This window comes from Aptenodytes forsteri, unplaced genomic scaffold, assembly GCF_000699145.1.
Source record: "Aptenodytes forsteri isolate BGI_AS27 unplaced genomic scaffold, ASM69914v1 Scaffold68, whole genome shotgun sequence".
NCBI classification, from domain to species: Eukaryota; Metazoa; Chordata; class Aves; order Sphenisciformes; family Spheniscidae; genus Aptenodytes; species Aptenodytes forsteri.
In genome coordinates this window covers 636,621-652,728 of record NW_008795382.1, presented here as the reverse complement: position 1 = coordinate 652,728, position 16,108 = coordinate 636,621, and the positions used below count along the sequence as shown (strand labels likewise).

At 35.1% G+C, this 16,108-nt stretch overlaps 1 protein-coding gene across 1 annotated transcript in view; it reads right to left on the bottom strand.

Annotated features, from left to right (window-relative positions):
* DENND1A (DENN domain containing 1A) overlaps positions 1-16,108 on the bottom strand; it is a 225,181-nt gene that overhangs the window by 150,681 nt on the left and 58,392 nt on the right. Inside the window, exons 4-5 of the mRNA XM_009280582.2 lie at positions 13,714-13,763; positions 7,439-7,558 (exon numbers count right to left, since the gene is read on the bottom strand). Of these exons, the coding sequence (XP_009278857.1) occupies positions 7,439-7,558; positions 13,714-13,763 (170 nt within the window). The remainder of the gene's footprint in view (positions 1-7,438; positions 7,559-13,713; positions 13,764-16,108) is intronic.

Here is a 16,108-nt window from a genome sequence, read left to right as displayed (position 1 = left end):
AGCAAAAGTCAAAATTCTAAAATCAAAATGTCTTCCCCCCCAAGTATAAATATGTAAATATTCTGTGGCTTTTGGCCAAATCAGTGAAAAGGGAAAATTCTAGAAGACAACTGGACAATTATTTTAAAACAAAAAACCCCACACAAATATTTAATTTTCTCTCCCAAAATAACTGAAAGATTTGTGGAACTAAAAGCAGTTTTCAGGGTTTGGGATTTTTTTCTTTACATTAGAAGGTATCACAACAGAAGTGTGTTACATTTCGGAGGCACATACACAAACAGTGGTATACAGGCCCTTAAAGCTGTTTGTCCCCTATGCATCAATGCCCTGCCAGTTGGCAAGCCTGAGCCAGGAAGCTGTCAATTCCAATCAAGTTTAGGCGATGCAGTCCTATTAAAGAAGTCTTGCTGGTTAAGGGGCGTCCACTGTTTCCAAAGCATGGGAAAAAAGAAAAAAAAAAAAAGAAAAAAAAAAGGCTCTGCTTTCCTTAGATTTGAGCTGGCAACTTTCACTGACTAGAGTTTTCAAGGAGCTATGAATGAGCTTAACAAAGGAGTTCTGTGGCTAGTTTCTGGCTGAAATCCATGTCAACAGTTTTTAAGGTCACAGGTCACACTAACTAACATTTATTCCCAGCAGACCCTGCTCTAAACACAAGCTGTAAGTAGTACAAATTTGGAATTTTTCTGTAATCCCTTGAGATATTCCTGATCCTTCCACATGTTTCTGCTCAATTAAAAACAATTCTCACTTTGCACCACAAGAGAGGCCCCTGCTCAGAAATCTTATTCTATCCTAAGAATAAATGGACAAAGACTGCAATCAAAGGAAAGGAAAAGGGGGAGGAGAGGAACTCACAACAAATCACACCAAAAACCTCAAATAACTCCATACAGAATCACATTCAGTTAGTTACATTTTCTGCCATCTGTCACAAACTATTATAGATTCATTTCTTTTTATCTTAGAAAAAGAGTGGTGCAGAGCTTAGCTATTTTGGCTGAGAGGGATTTCCACACAAATGTTTCTGCATTTCACTTCAGAAGAATGATTTTCATTTTGGGTATAAAAGCTGAATACCCGCTGAAAACTTCAAATTAAGTAAAATTGAAATCAGAATCACACATGGTTATAGCACCTTCTTAAATCAGTAACTTTGCCCAGTAAGTTTGTGAACCAGAGCACAACTACACAAAGTTTTATCTTCTTTTTTTTTTTAACAAAACTTGGAGCAAGACAAAAATCTTTGACTTATACTATTACTATTCCTTCAAGCAGTTAGAAATAGGTGCTATAGCTCACAGTTTAACAGTTAAAACATAAATCCTACTAGTTAATAATAAAAAAAAATTCAAGGTACCTATTACACAGTTACAGGAATGAGAGAGTTCTTGTCCACTAAGTCTAATTACTTCAACTAAGTATGCATAAATCTCGGGGCCTGCAGGGCAATCCACCCTGTCCTGTTCCATATACTTCTCCAGTGTTGTCAAAGCAGTAACTACCATCATCTCTTCCATGTACCAAAGATCACGGTCTCCTCTCAGGAAGTTTTTACTACTATTGCTGCAACCCTTTTTGATAGGGAGGGAAAAAACAGCATATAGGCAGCCTCTGAGGGATAAATGGTTGTGTATGGTCTGGTAGCATTTACCTAACACCTCCCAAAGCTGTTCTTATAATATCTGGAAAAAAGAAATTTTGCAAATTAAATACAGCATTAAATGGACGAAAATTACATTTGTGGAGAAACTGCAGTTAACAAGGCAACATATTTATCTGCATAGATGGACAAGTACACTGACTTCTGATCGCTGTAGCTTTTATGAGTTTGACTTCTACTGAAACGGAGGACTGTAACAGACATTCTGTCCAGCTTTATAACTTAAGAACTAGTAAATCATAGTACTTTACAAGCTTAGTGACATCCTAGAAAATATATTTAAATACAACCAGTGAAGAATCATATATAAAACCATTTATAGATTTTAATACTCTATCATACACCAGTAATCCAGACCAGATTAAGAATTTAGTGTTTTACACAACCTGGTAAGTTTCTTCAAAAACTGTTAAAAACAGTTTTATTAGGATGGCTATATTGTACTGTAGAAGTGCTGGGGTTTTGGGGGTGTTTGGGGGGAGGGGGGTTGATACATTTTTATCTCAGATTGGTTTTCATTCGATTTTTGACATTACTGGCCTCAGATTCTTAACCTAAAAATAAAGGACTATGAAGCAAATTAAGTAACAGCAAGAACATTATTTCAAAACCATTCTGCCAAATGGTTTTGAAGACCACAGTTATTATACTTGGCCTTATACCTACTTACTCAGAAGTTGAGTTAAATCAATACAAAAATATTATTTCTCAGTTAAACTACTAAATTTATTTTTTAAACTCAAATATACATTGCCATAAGAGAAATACATATTTAATACTAGGGTCAGCTTGGTGAACATTGTGTGATTTTTTTCATCTATATGAAAAAATAGCGCTATTCAAGTCACTATTTTATTACGTTACATAACCTGAAATCATTACACTGACTTACACATTTAAACGAGTTCATACATTTAAATAGCTTAACATACAGTCAACGTTGCCATTATTTTTTATTTAAAAGCAGTGTATTTCATAAACATTAACTTATTTTTAAGTTTAAATAGTCAGAATATAAAATAAACAAACATTTGAAAAAATGACTGGTTCCTATCTGTTTATAACCTGAAGAATTTTTCAAGCATCAGTAACTGGGTCCTTACATTGAATTCTGGAAATATTTCAGAAGAGAAAAGATAAAAATATTTTAAAAAATTAAACTTGTTAGTTTTATTATATAAACATTCTGCAAGAAGTTTATCAAAAAAAGTATTCAAACTGAGTTAACAACATTTTTTACATTCCTAAAACAGAACTTTTTCTTCCTTCATGATTGCACAGAAAGACAAAGCTGTCAGGAGTCTGAGATTCTACAACATATAAAAGTCAGGACAAAAAACCCAGCTACAATGAAAACTGATATGCACTTCTAAATAATGTCTTCATACAAGAACTTGATATCTTTCTCTGAAGGGAGAGGGGGGGGAAAAGAAAAAAAAGGAATTTCATGTTTCAGTGTCTCCGTAGATTTTAGGATTTCATGTGTTCAGCAGTGTCTTCACAGCTTTATATACCCGATCTTCATTTTCTTCACCCATCTTCAGACCATTAGAAACACTACAAGTGGAAGTATCATGCTTATAGTAATTTCAGCTATGAGGTTTTTAACTCTGTCCCCCTATGAGCAGACTGCATACAAAAGTGTTTGTCCGCTTAAGCTTTGAGAAAACAGATTGTAAACTAAAAGACTCTACTCCTTTCAGTACACTTACTGATACTAATACAAACTGCTTTACGCATTACTTTTCCACCAAAAGAATGTAGAAATCCATCAATGCCTGTGCCTCTTAAGAGTTCTAGATCACAGGAGTTAGCCAAAGAGGCAAATACGGCTGAGCCACTGAACAGCACTGTCCATAATGTAAGCAACAAACCGGCTTCTGGAGAATTTAGTACAGCTAGAGTTGCTAGAAATCTAAGATATGAGTAAGCTAGTAAGGAGATCTAATATTAAAAGAATGAGGAAATTAAAATTAAGAGCCTCAGCATGCACAATTCTTAAGAATCAGAAGGCATCTATATGCTTTAAGAATATACAAAAGCAGAAAGATAAATTTATACTGGTTTTTTATTTCTTATCACTGAGATCATATCAGCAGATCAGTATGTTTACATCATCTTTCAGTACACTGCAATTAGCAGGAAATAGCAATCAAGAACAAATTCTGGACCTCTTTGACACCTTCCAGACTCTTGCCCTAATAAAAGAACATTACCTCTCTATAAACATAGAAGATTTAGAAAAGATGACTAACAAGAGTATACAAATTCCAGAACAAAACTAGGGGACATGCCTGATTAAGGAGTTGAAAATGATGTCTCAGAAGAGTGAACAACAGCAGTTTGGGAATGTCTCCCCACCCTTTTTTTTTTTTTTTTTTTTAAATAGAAGACTACAGCTCTTCACTAAATTCAGAACTATCTATATTGTTCACCCTCAAATGCCCATGCCAAATCTGATGCGAAGTTAGATGAAAGCAAACCTCTAGGGGAAAAAAAAAAATAAAAATCAGCTTCATAATGCATATCCAAGAGGATTTATTTTATTTCAGCCAAAATCCTGACATCCTTAAATGAAGTTGTAGAAAGAAAAAAATCTTTGGGCGTGGAAATTTTTCTAGGATATTAAAATTACCAAATTAGAACTCATAATTTGATGACTTGGACATTAGCTCTCAACTTACTATGCATTCATCATTTGGAAAAGAAAAGAATTAAAAAACATATTTTAAATTTTGTAACATATTGCATTGAAAAAGGTAGTCCAGAATTCCAAGTTACCGAGGAGATTTTGATGTGTGGTACATGAGCTTGTGGAGTCTTTTTAATTCGCTTCACTGTTTAGAACCTCAAAAAAACCCACCAGACCATCTGTGACACTTGTTTTGTGCTTTTGTCCGCCCTCTGCTGTCTGAAATGCAGAAAGTAGTCATCTATGCTACAGAGCGCTCTACAACTCTGTTACATACAATATTTGATCATTGTAGTTTCATGATTAAGCTAGAAATCAAGTGAAGAAAAAAAGGAAACGGAATAAGATAGACAGACTCAGTGGTTCTACATTAAGAGAAAAATCACAGAACACCTGGAAGATGCAGTTTTTAAACTTAATCAAAGATTTCCATAAATCTGTGTGATGCTATCCACAGCAGGAACAAGACTATGAAAACTATCTTGAAAGCAGATTTCTAAACAGTACTGGTTAAAATAGCCAAAAGAGTTACTCTGTAAAATGGAATTGCCTTTCTGCTGGCCACAGGAGCTACATCCATGTAGATAACTTTACTGCGATTGAACTCCAAGAAGTGCCTTACAAAAAAGTCTCTGGGTCACTTTAAAACTCAAAGTGCAGACCCTGACTTCTGGCCTTCTGCATACTGTCTCAGCTTTAAACTTTGCTTCCAGACCTCTGCAGAAATTTTTTAAAGCACCGGTTGAGTGAAAAGAATTTCCTTTTTCTCCTGTTCCTCTTCAATAACGAATCTAAACATGTGATGATTTTCCACCTCCAAACCATTTTACCATGGCCAAACCCATAAAATCTCTGACTGATAAACACATGAATATTATCTCTAATAATAAACAATATCACTTAATTCCTATACTATCGCTGAGCATAGCAAGGCATACTTTCTGCTTGCTGCCATCCAAGCTGTAATTTAAAAACAAACAAACAAACAAACAAACAAACATTCTCTTCACCCCCACTTGCTTTTTTGTATCATTCTCACATTCTTCATCATGTTTTGACCCATCCATTTACCATGCAGCATCCTTTAATTCATAAATGACACTGAGAAGATTCACATTGACAATGGGTGCTGCAGTCCTGGGAATAGAGCAGGTGAATCCGTGTAATGCTGATTTACATTCTTTATTATCCTCTAAAACTTACATTCACTTGCATTAATGATGAAATTTCATTTTCTCATTAGTTCACAGGAGAAAGAAGCAATAGGAATGAAGGTAAGAGTCCCAGTTGATCCACTGCTGTAACTGCACTGAAGTTTTTGTTTGTTTGTTTTTTTGGGGGGGTTTTGGCATTTAACTACAACATAACTCCTCCATTTCTTCTTGGCATTCACTCAACATAAGGGAGCTGACAGCAAAGAACTCTTATCCAGGAGAGATCAAGAAGGGACTCATACTACTCCTCATTCAGATTTTCTTTTTAAACTGTGTTTCCCCTTTAATTTGTCATTAATCAGGAAAAGTTACCTTATGTAAACAGACACTTCCCACATGAGAGTGAATCAGCACCCCAACTACACAGGGTAGCAACTATGGGGAAACAGCTAGGGAAATACCTTCCTGTCTTCAGTACATGGTCCATATTGCTGGATTGCCATAGCTTCTAATAGTTGACATATCTACTAGACGAAAAGAAAGAATGAAGGAAGATACTGAGAAAACACCTGTCACTCTGCCTCCCACACAATTAATTAGTAATTTTGGTAGATTTCATAATAATTCCTCCAAATATTAAGCTTCTTCAATGAAGGCCTAGCTAGCAGATCACTGCCGTCAGTATAATGCTGAAGTACAAGACAACAAACATTTGGTATCTTCACCAGTCTAGTGCCAGCACAAATGGCACAGACATATTCATTTTAAACACGTACATCAATCCAAAAATCTATTCCATGGCATTGCTGTATGCAACCCAATGAAATGAGAAGTGTCCCTCTTCTTGATAGGTGCTCTCACATTCTGCAACATTATCCCTGAAATTCTCCAGAGGGGTCATATTCAATAACATATATACAGAAGGTCCCATTCTGTCATGTGCAATACACAGTACTTGTAGGACAAAGACAAGTTCTTCTTGTTCTTACACTGGATTCTCTCATGTGAAAAGCAAACCAGAGACAACCGAGACAGATGTCTACAATTGCTCATGGAGGAAATTGTCCTCATTTGTGATTGCTTCAGCAATTGTTCAGTCACCTAGCTGGCTGTTCATACAGTTAACTCTGAGCTAACTTTACCTGGGCCATTGCTCCAAAACTTCCAATTTCTCATGAACATGGAAAAAGCAGAAAGCAGAAGACAGACCATTGTTAAATTTGTTTAGAACAAGACAGGCAGGATGCCACGTGGAAATCTTCAATCCACAGAAGTTCTTAATGGAACTAATATATTGGCAGACATTAAAACTGATTTTACTTGCATCATTTCTTGCAGCAAATGTAAATAGAAAACTATGGATTGTATTCCAACATGTCCGTGGGAGGTCATCAAAACTACTCTGATACAGCCTCTTTGCCCGTTTTATGTGAAACACATTGTTTCCAACTTCCACTAATAGTCTTTATTATGACAAACTTCACAAAACCCTCAATAGGACAGAGTAAAGCTTATACATACAAACTTTTAGGATGTGGACAGCATCAGTGACATTCTCTCAGTTACCAACAGATGCTTTGTTAATAAAACTTGCATATACAAATGTCCACAAAATGTCTTAGCAAGATCAGTTGTGACAGCTAAAGATAACAGCTGCCATCATGCTATGTCATATCAAATTACTGCAAAGAGACTTCTTTTTTTTTCCACATTGTTAACTCAAGAACATTGACTACAAACAAATATAGTTATCTACAGAGGAACTCAAAGTGCAAGATATTTTGCATCACTTCTGCAGAAGAGCAGTGACTTTGAGGACCAGATAGGAAAATAATTTTGAACAGCTGGAAATTATAATTGCAGTGTAACACAGCACAGTCAAACACTGTTTCCTAGAGTCAGCCAAAAGCCAAACCACAGACCTACCTTAAGATACAGAAGCAGCTCTTGGCCCCAGAAGATAAGCGACAGAATCCAAACCTCTGTTTGCTGTCAATGTCTGTAAGCACAAATGTAAAGTTCTGCCCAACTTGGTTAACTGCATGGCTGAAAATAAAGAAAGTAAAGAGGAAAAAGTTAATGCTAAGCTAACTCTGTGTCAAAAGTATCTAGTCTAAGTCATTGAACCTATAACATTTCCTCTTTCAGCAGAGTTTTTTTTTTGAGAAATTAACTTTGAGAGTATACACTCTCTAGAAACTTAAATATGCTAGTTGCTTTGTGAGGGAGGAGGGGTTGGGGGGGGTGTCTTCCATTTTTTTAAGTGTGGGAGGATACTAAAAATGTGTTTAAGTGAAAATGGTTATGACTATAAACCATCTTCAATGCAGTACACACTATAAACCAAACCCATGTTCTCTCATATAACACAAACTATTTCTTTATCACTCTTCATTTGAGAATTGGTTTACTCCAAGAGCAAGACAATGTTTAATAACATGCTAAGCTTCTTCAGTGCTTGGATATTGACTTGTAGAAGCTTTATTATCCATCTACCAATTTTGCATGTATGCCAGATATATCATTCCAAAATGTTCAGCAACTGGAACCATGCCAGGTGACTCTCCTTTACTCTAGCAGCTAGGCAATCAGTTAAATGAAAGACTAGAATAGTATGCAAAGGAAGAAAAGATAAACTAGAATCAGAAGTATGCTGTGCTAAAGCCAGACATGACTATAAAAATAATTTTGTAGGACTTTTATATGATTTTTCAAAGTTAAGAGTCATTTGCCTCATCTGTAAGATCTTAATGGCTCTTCAAGAATAGCACAAGTGAACTAATAAGATTCTTAGATGTTGGCTCACACTCACACCACAGTGGAAAGTATCACTATAGGAAAATTTGTGCAAATTAGAAAAAACACAGTTTTGGAGAACAAAACTAAACAGAAAACCACAACCAAACCACCAAAACAAAAAACAAAAACAGAAACAACACAAAAAACCAAGAACCAAACCACCCAAACAAACAAATAAAAAACCCCCAAACCCCCAGCATTTACAAATTCATGTCTTTAAAAATACTATAATTCACATCTGTATTTTACCACTAATAGGTGATGGTCAAAATAGTAAGATAAGATCAAAATAAGATGCTTTACATTTAAAGCACGGCACTTTCTGAATGCTATTTATTAATAAAATGAAAGACATTCTTGAGATATTACCACATTTGCCTAAAGTTAATCAAATGCTTATGTACAGTGACGGTAGACTCCATATAAACCAAGCCCAATTCACCTCCCAGTTTGTAGAGATGTAGTTTTACTGTTTAACAGAAATTTTGACATTTAGTGGTGAAGCTGGGACTAATATAATTATTAGAGGACTTTTCATTCCAATTTTAGATCTATTTGAGACCTCATAATGATGTGAAATTAACCCTTATTTCAGGTTACATTCTAGTTTATTTTAGGTTTACCGAGAACTGAGAAAACTGACTAGCATTTACATGTGCATCTTTACTAGTCAGTCCTACCAACAGCAACAACAAAACCCATTAAATTTAAGGCCATTTAACTAACAGTCACAAGCCTTAAAAGTGAGCAAATATTCTCTTCTATGATGCCATATACAATGCAATAAACAATTTATGTGGGAGATTATACATTCAGTGCCTACAGAAAAAAAAAAAAAAAGAAAAATTTGACTTTCAGAAATAAAAGTTGGATCCGGATGGGAAAGATGTCACTGTCCAGCTTAGAAAGAAGAATCCATCAGTGGATTTCAAACAGGGAAGGAAAAAAAAAAAAATGTAGTGATGAAGACAAAAAAGTGCTCCAAATTCACAGATGAACAAAAAGACAGATCTTTAGAAGCATTTCAGTAGTCTGAGAATTAGACAACCTAAGTACTATCATCCTACCGAATTCTAAATGTCAACAGAGCAACCATTTCCATAAACCGTACTGAGCTGCTAGGGGATACCAAAAAATCCCTTACTGGTGTTGTGTTTTATCTGTAAAGCTTGGATGTAGTGTTACTATGGTGATTTTAGTATGGTGTTTTAAAAAGGGATTATATGCTTAATTTTAACAAGGTTGAGAGCAGAGCATGTGTGAGAAATAGCATTCTAGCTGACAATTAAAATTATGGAACAGGGAAAAAAAAACCAAACATGCTTCATTTGCAGCAGGGAGAAGGTTGTTTATTAAACAATTGTGACAAGTTGGTAAGTTCCTCCAAAGCAAACCTAAAGATTCTTGCATTTATGTGATCTGCAGAAACTAAATATGTCTGATAGGTCTTGCTCAAGTTTCAGTTGTCAGTTCTTCACATGGTAGGATAAAATTCCCAACATAAAAAGTGCTTTTCCTAAGATCTTAATATCAATACTTAAGATTCATAGCTCTATTTCCAAATGGGAAGAAGGTCTATTTAGAGCCTAACAGGATGGAAGTACCATAAATCTCATCTCTAAATGGGCAGATGGAAGTTAGGGCTGGAGGGGAGGAGAGAAAGGAAGAGTGATTTCTTAAAAATCCCCCATCACTAGCTCTATCTGACTAACACAAATTAATCCTGGTATGATATTTGACTGAGGTGGAGTTTACTCCTGCAGTTGGAGAATAGCCTCTGCCTTGATCCTGCAACCATAAGAGTAGAAAACTCATGTGTCCACTGCCTAAAGGAAGGGGCAACTAGTCCCTGGTGATTTTTGACCACTGGCAACAATATATATAAAAAGAATCAATATAAAAAGAATTAAGAGTCTGTGTCAATGAGTGCTAAAACCTTCAGCACAGAGAACAATCAGATATGCAGAAGGATCTTGATTTGCCTAAAATCTTGGTGTCCTACCATCATCTGAAGTTGTGATCTGGCAGAGGCAATAGTACATCTTCAGCTTTTGCCACCTGTTTTATAAAACATGCAGCCTTAGAAGAGATACATATGTAGGTGAAGACTTATGGCCTTTCTCAGTACTTGTTAAAGAAATACCACTGTTTAACATCAAAGTCAGAAGAGCAAGACAACTCGAGTACCATTAGCACACTTCCACCATCAAAAAGTTTCCACTGAAAGCCTGGCATAATACTGCACATAACACAGAACGTAGTTACATAAATTAAATTTCCCCAAGTAAAAGTCCTCACAAACAGGATATAAACTGGGGACATGACTCTAGCAGGACTCGAAAACCGATAATGCTACTTTGGGCTCTGAGTTGGTGAAAGGAAAAGTAGCGTCTGTTCTTTAGTGACTACACGTTTCTGATCATTTGTATCAGTACTTCTTCATCGTAATTCATGCTGATCATTTTTCCACACATCCTGAAGAGACATCCTACACAGAGTGTTATTCCAACAGAAGGTATTATCCCATCTTCCTATATTATTTGAACAATGAGCCAGTATCTCCACTGTATTAAGAATATTAATTTTAAAACCTCTCAATGTTGCAGAGAGATTCTAATACTAAAATTGTCATGGCTAACAACAAGGCAACCTAGTTAACTGGGAATAGTACCTAAGTATTTGGAAGGCCTTTACTGAAACCACTTCAGTGTTTCTCTCTCTTTTTGTTCAGAATGAACAAAATATATATTAAAAAAAACACCTGAGGCTTAAGAATTACAGTAACTAGAGATCTGATCCAACATACCACTTTTCAGGCACATACAAAGGGATAAAATCCCACTAGAGAGTGCTAGTCAACTCTGTAAGACACAACTGTAAGGACCTTTCTGCCATATAACCGAAGACCGTATTTCTTCTAGAAGCAGTTTCCTTTCATCTCAAAGTAGAAAAAGTGTTTGCTGAGAAGACTGAGGGGAATATTAAAGCATTATCTGAAGTAATTTCATTATGGGGCTACCTCCTCAGTACTTTAAATAACTTCATTTTAAATGCAATATAAGAAATGTATAAACAAATACTCAGTAGTTGGTTAACAGTAACTAACGAAAGAAAAGACCAACTAGTGCAAATTCATCACTTGTTGAATTCTAGAAATAGCCTCTAAGAACAGGTATTCAATTGGTTCTAAACTTGGAAGTAGCTAAAAGATGATACATGCACTGTATTTTTCTCTTTATCATGGTCACATTAAATTCATTTGCATTCAGAGATATAAGACTGTTTCCTTTCTTGTAACTGGCAGGTTAATTCCCACACACAGTGCAAAGTTAAGTCAAATTTACATCACAGAGGACTACAACAAGTATTTATTTATTTATTTATATATCTACGCAAACACCTATGCGTGTGTGTGTGTGTGGATTTTTACATCAAGAAGAGAAGTAGCACACACATCTCTCTCTGCTGCCATTTCCCCCCTGCCATATCCTTAACTTGGGACATCCTCTACCTTCTGGAGTATTGAAAGTCCATTCTTAATTTTAAATTATTAAGTATGCTATGGCTTACAATCTCTCCTTTATGTTCAAAATGGTTGGCTTACAGTCTTTTCAGTGACAGTCTGTGATATTCAGTCAAACAAGTGAATCCAGAAATGGGAATCACTTTTCATTATGTTCTCATTTGCACCCCATATGGGTTTTCAGTGTTCTTATCTTTCAAAATGTTATATTGCTGAGGAAAAACAAAAGACAACAAAACAAACAAAACTCCTAGGTACAATAAACCTACACATAGTAAGCATAAATATTTCTAGTAGAAACACATACATGAGAAAAATGTATGTATTTCCCCGGTCCCTCCCCTTAGGAAGGGAAAAAGATGATCAGCAAAAAGTGATTCCAAATTATAAGAAGTATTTGTGGCTTTTAAAGGTCATCTGAGTCAACAAAGACTGTTAAGTAGCTCATGTTGACAGCCCAGGATATTCAAATTTGCTTTTTCTGTACAAATCAGGTATAGCAGAGGCACTGGTAATAATAGCTGTCTCCAGCAGTGCCTCACCACTGTCTCTCAACCCTGATCTGCAGGAACCACCTGGAGGGTTGAAAGAACATACCGTCTGCATGATCCATTCAAGCTTTCAGCTTCCTCCAACCCCAGATTACTACATCGGAGGACAAAGTGTAGCAGTGGTTTTATTATGTAGATTCCTACCTCCAGATAAGCATAGTGAGATTTCATCTCCATTCACAGAAACTAGTGAACAGTATTTCAAGATAACTAAGAAATATCAGCTGGCCTATGGGTAGGGGGAAAAAAATGAAAAAAAGAAAAAATTAAAAAAATTGAACAACGGCTCAAACAAGACGTGATATTAGAAACGGATGTTGATTTATAAAGAAAATCGATTTCTACTGTAAATATCACAGATTTCACTGAAATGCCATTCACAGAAACTAGTGAACAGTATTTCAAGATAACTAAGAAATATCAGCTGGCCTATGGGTAGGGGGAAAAAAATGAAAAAAAGAAAAAATTAAAAAAATTGAACAACGGCTCAAACAAGACGTGATATTAGAAACGGATGTTGATTTATAAAGAAAATCGATTTCTACTGTAAATATCACAGATTTCACTGAAATGAGAAAATCTATTCTAGCAGTTTAATCACAGATAAGGTCAATTTCATCAATCAAAACCATTCAGTGTGTTAGCTGACCTAAGACAAGTGATGCTAACCAACCAAATGATGCTCGTAGATGATATGAGCAGTGATGCATCTTTTCAAAATTTCAATGCTTGTTCTCTTCATGAAACCATCAAAAATGACTCACAGTAAAAGCAAAACTAAAAAACTAAAAAAGTTCTGGAGTTTTCTAAATTATGAGAATTAAATGTTCTCAGTTCCTGTCAAATCCACTGTAACTTCCTTTACAATTTTTCCCCAAAAAATTAGAAGCCACATTAAGTAGCCACCAAGTAAAGCACCAGCATTCCAAGAAGATCAAGAAGCCTTTAAATGTAAAGCACTTAATTAATTATTCTGCCCAAATTTTGACAATTAAGTAATAAAATACATATGCACACAAAGCTTAGATATTAATATGCATATTTGACAATTACTACCCAAGCATTTTCACATCCAAGTATTACATAGAAGTAAAACAAAATGCACTCTTACTGCTGCCACTGAACAGCTCAAACTTTTAAAACTTTTTTTTTTTTGATGGTGCCCATAAAAACCCCAGGAAAAAGTGATTCTAAGACTATAATTTGCACTTGGGTGCTTTAAATCACAGTCAAGCAGACAGAACATTAAGAATGGTATGGTTTTTATTTTCTACAGTGGTTTTATTGACAAGCTTATTTTCTTGTAAAGTTTGAAAAGCTAACACTACCTGTCCACATAGAAGGGGAAACAAAACTTGGTCAAAGTCTGTAGAACTTCCTGTGGAGAGAAAAAGAGATAATTTATACATCTATTGGGACCAATAAATCTAATATTAACCACATCACACAATTTCACAACTTTGCCCTGAAGAAATAAGAGACAGATGAAGAAATATGGGCTTTATCAATTACATGAAAGGAGTACCAGGCAGTCAATCATGTGAAATAATAAACATGATCAAACTTCATTAAAAATGAAAAATTAATCAAGATTCACACATGGGCAGGCAGCAGGAGCCATCCAGCAATTCTCCGAAGAGTAGGAGGAGGTTGGGTTGTTGAGTGTTAACACCTCTCTAGGGACAATCTCTACCCTGACCATATGGATCATAGTGAATAACACCAAACCACATGGGTTTGGCCTGGCAGGACCACTTCTGCTGGCACAGCTTTTGACTGTTACCTAGGAACAGAGGTCTGGGGGATTAGAGAATACTTCCTAACACCAGCAAGATAAATAACAAAAGATAAAGCCAATAGGTCTCATAGCAGGAATGTTTAACGTTGCCTACTGCTATTAGAAAGAAAATCTGAGTGTTAAAAGACTGATTAAAATAACGTGTATTAAAATTAATATAAATTGTTTAACCTACAGACCATTTTCTAAATGTGGCAAAACAGCACCATAGACAAACTTAAGTATAGCCTGTACGTGATCTCAAATAAAAAGCATGAATATGAAAACTGAAAACATGATCAGCAGAGAAATTAATCAACTTTACAACTTTAAACAAATACAGTCATTAAAGAGGCAAAGCCAGAAACATTTTAGTCCCAAAGTAGTTGTGTTCATATACAAAAGTTACCCATTTACATCATATTTTTCTATAATATTCAAAATGTGAATTCTGTAATCCACAGCCCACCATAAAGGTTGACCCAGTTTGCAGACTTTTACTACCAGCCAATTCATTGTTCATTCTCCTTCACACTTAAATTCAGGACCTGAAATGTAAACTGTATTTCTGCTTTCAGGTGAAACAAGATAACCCTGACTAAATGACAAACCCTCTGATAAATTCAACACTTTTCTGACCTATAGTAATAAATCATCATCAATAACCAAATTGATGCTTCCCGCTTCATTTATTTCTAAAACCAATGCCATCATTCAACAAATAAACTACATCAATCTAATAACCTATTCAATGAAGCAGAAAACATATTGACTCCCTTGCAAGAACATGTTCCTCCTACATAATTCAAAGAAGCACATCCCATTCTTAACAATGGTTTCAAGCTCAACTGCTCATAGACACTTCTTTGGAGGTTTTTGGACAACTAAAATGTGGCAAGTTCTTAAGACTTCAGGCAGAAACAGATATGGAAACTTTGACTTCTTGACAGTTTATTGATAGATTATTTAACAACCTCCTGTTTTTAAAGAACAAGAAAGGATCTATTGAAGAATGCCATGTAAATCATAGAAGTATCCTCCTTTCAATTTCAGCAGGAAAATTGGAAAGGAGATATATAGGTTTCAGAGTAAACTCTGCAGAAATATGTATTTGATACAAAATAATGCCTTATTAATGTGACTGGGTTCACCCTTGTGCAGAATCTCACTGACTTTCACAAGGATTGACCGTCTGCTGAACAACTCTCATTGCTTGCACACAAAACTGCATCTTGACAAATTTTAACTATCACACAGTTGTCCTTTACCCACAACTGAAATCTCAGTGCATAAACTGTTAAAAAAACCAAACCCACAATAGAATTTTAAAAGAATTAAAATTATCATCACAGGAAAGTAAAGTGCCTATATTTTTATTGGCCTTATCGATACAAATTGTCCTCAAAATAATGACTGCACATCTATGTTTTAGAAACAAAGCCATGTAGCTAATAGACAAAATTCTGAAATAAAAGTGTTAAAAGATAACAAGTCATCAGTCACCTCAAAATGGCAGAATATATTATCTCCATTATTTTGATGATTTAAATAATTACTATAACTGCAAGTAAAAACATTCACATAATAAAACACTTTAGCATCTCATCAGCATTGTGTCATTGTAGGATAATAGTGTATTACTCAGAACTTACTTTGCACTTGTTCCTTGATATTTATAGCTTCCTAAACACAGAAAATGGAATTTTCACTTAAAGAGGCAATATATTGAATCTGTACCACTATACATTGCCTTGTCTTCTAAAGAAAGATTTTACAGTGATATTATTATGTGGCTTTTATAATGTTATTGGACATAATTTGCCACTCATTAGACATCAATATTTATCTGCCTTGATTTACAACTAAAAAAACCTGAGACTAGTATAGGTTAACCACAGACGTATTTTTAAATTTTAACTATTTAAAAAAAAAAAAAAAAAAAAAAA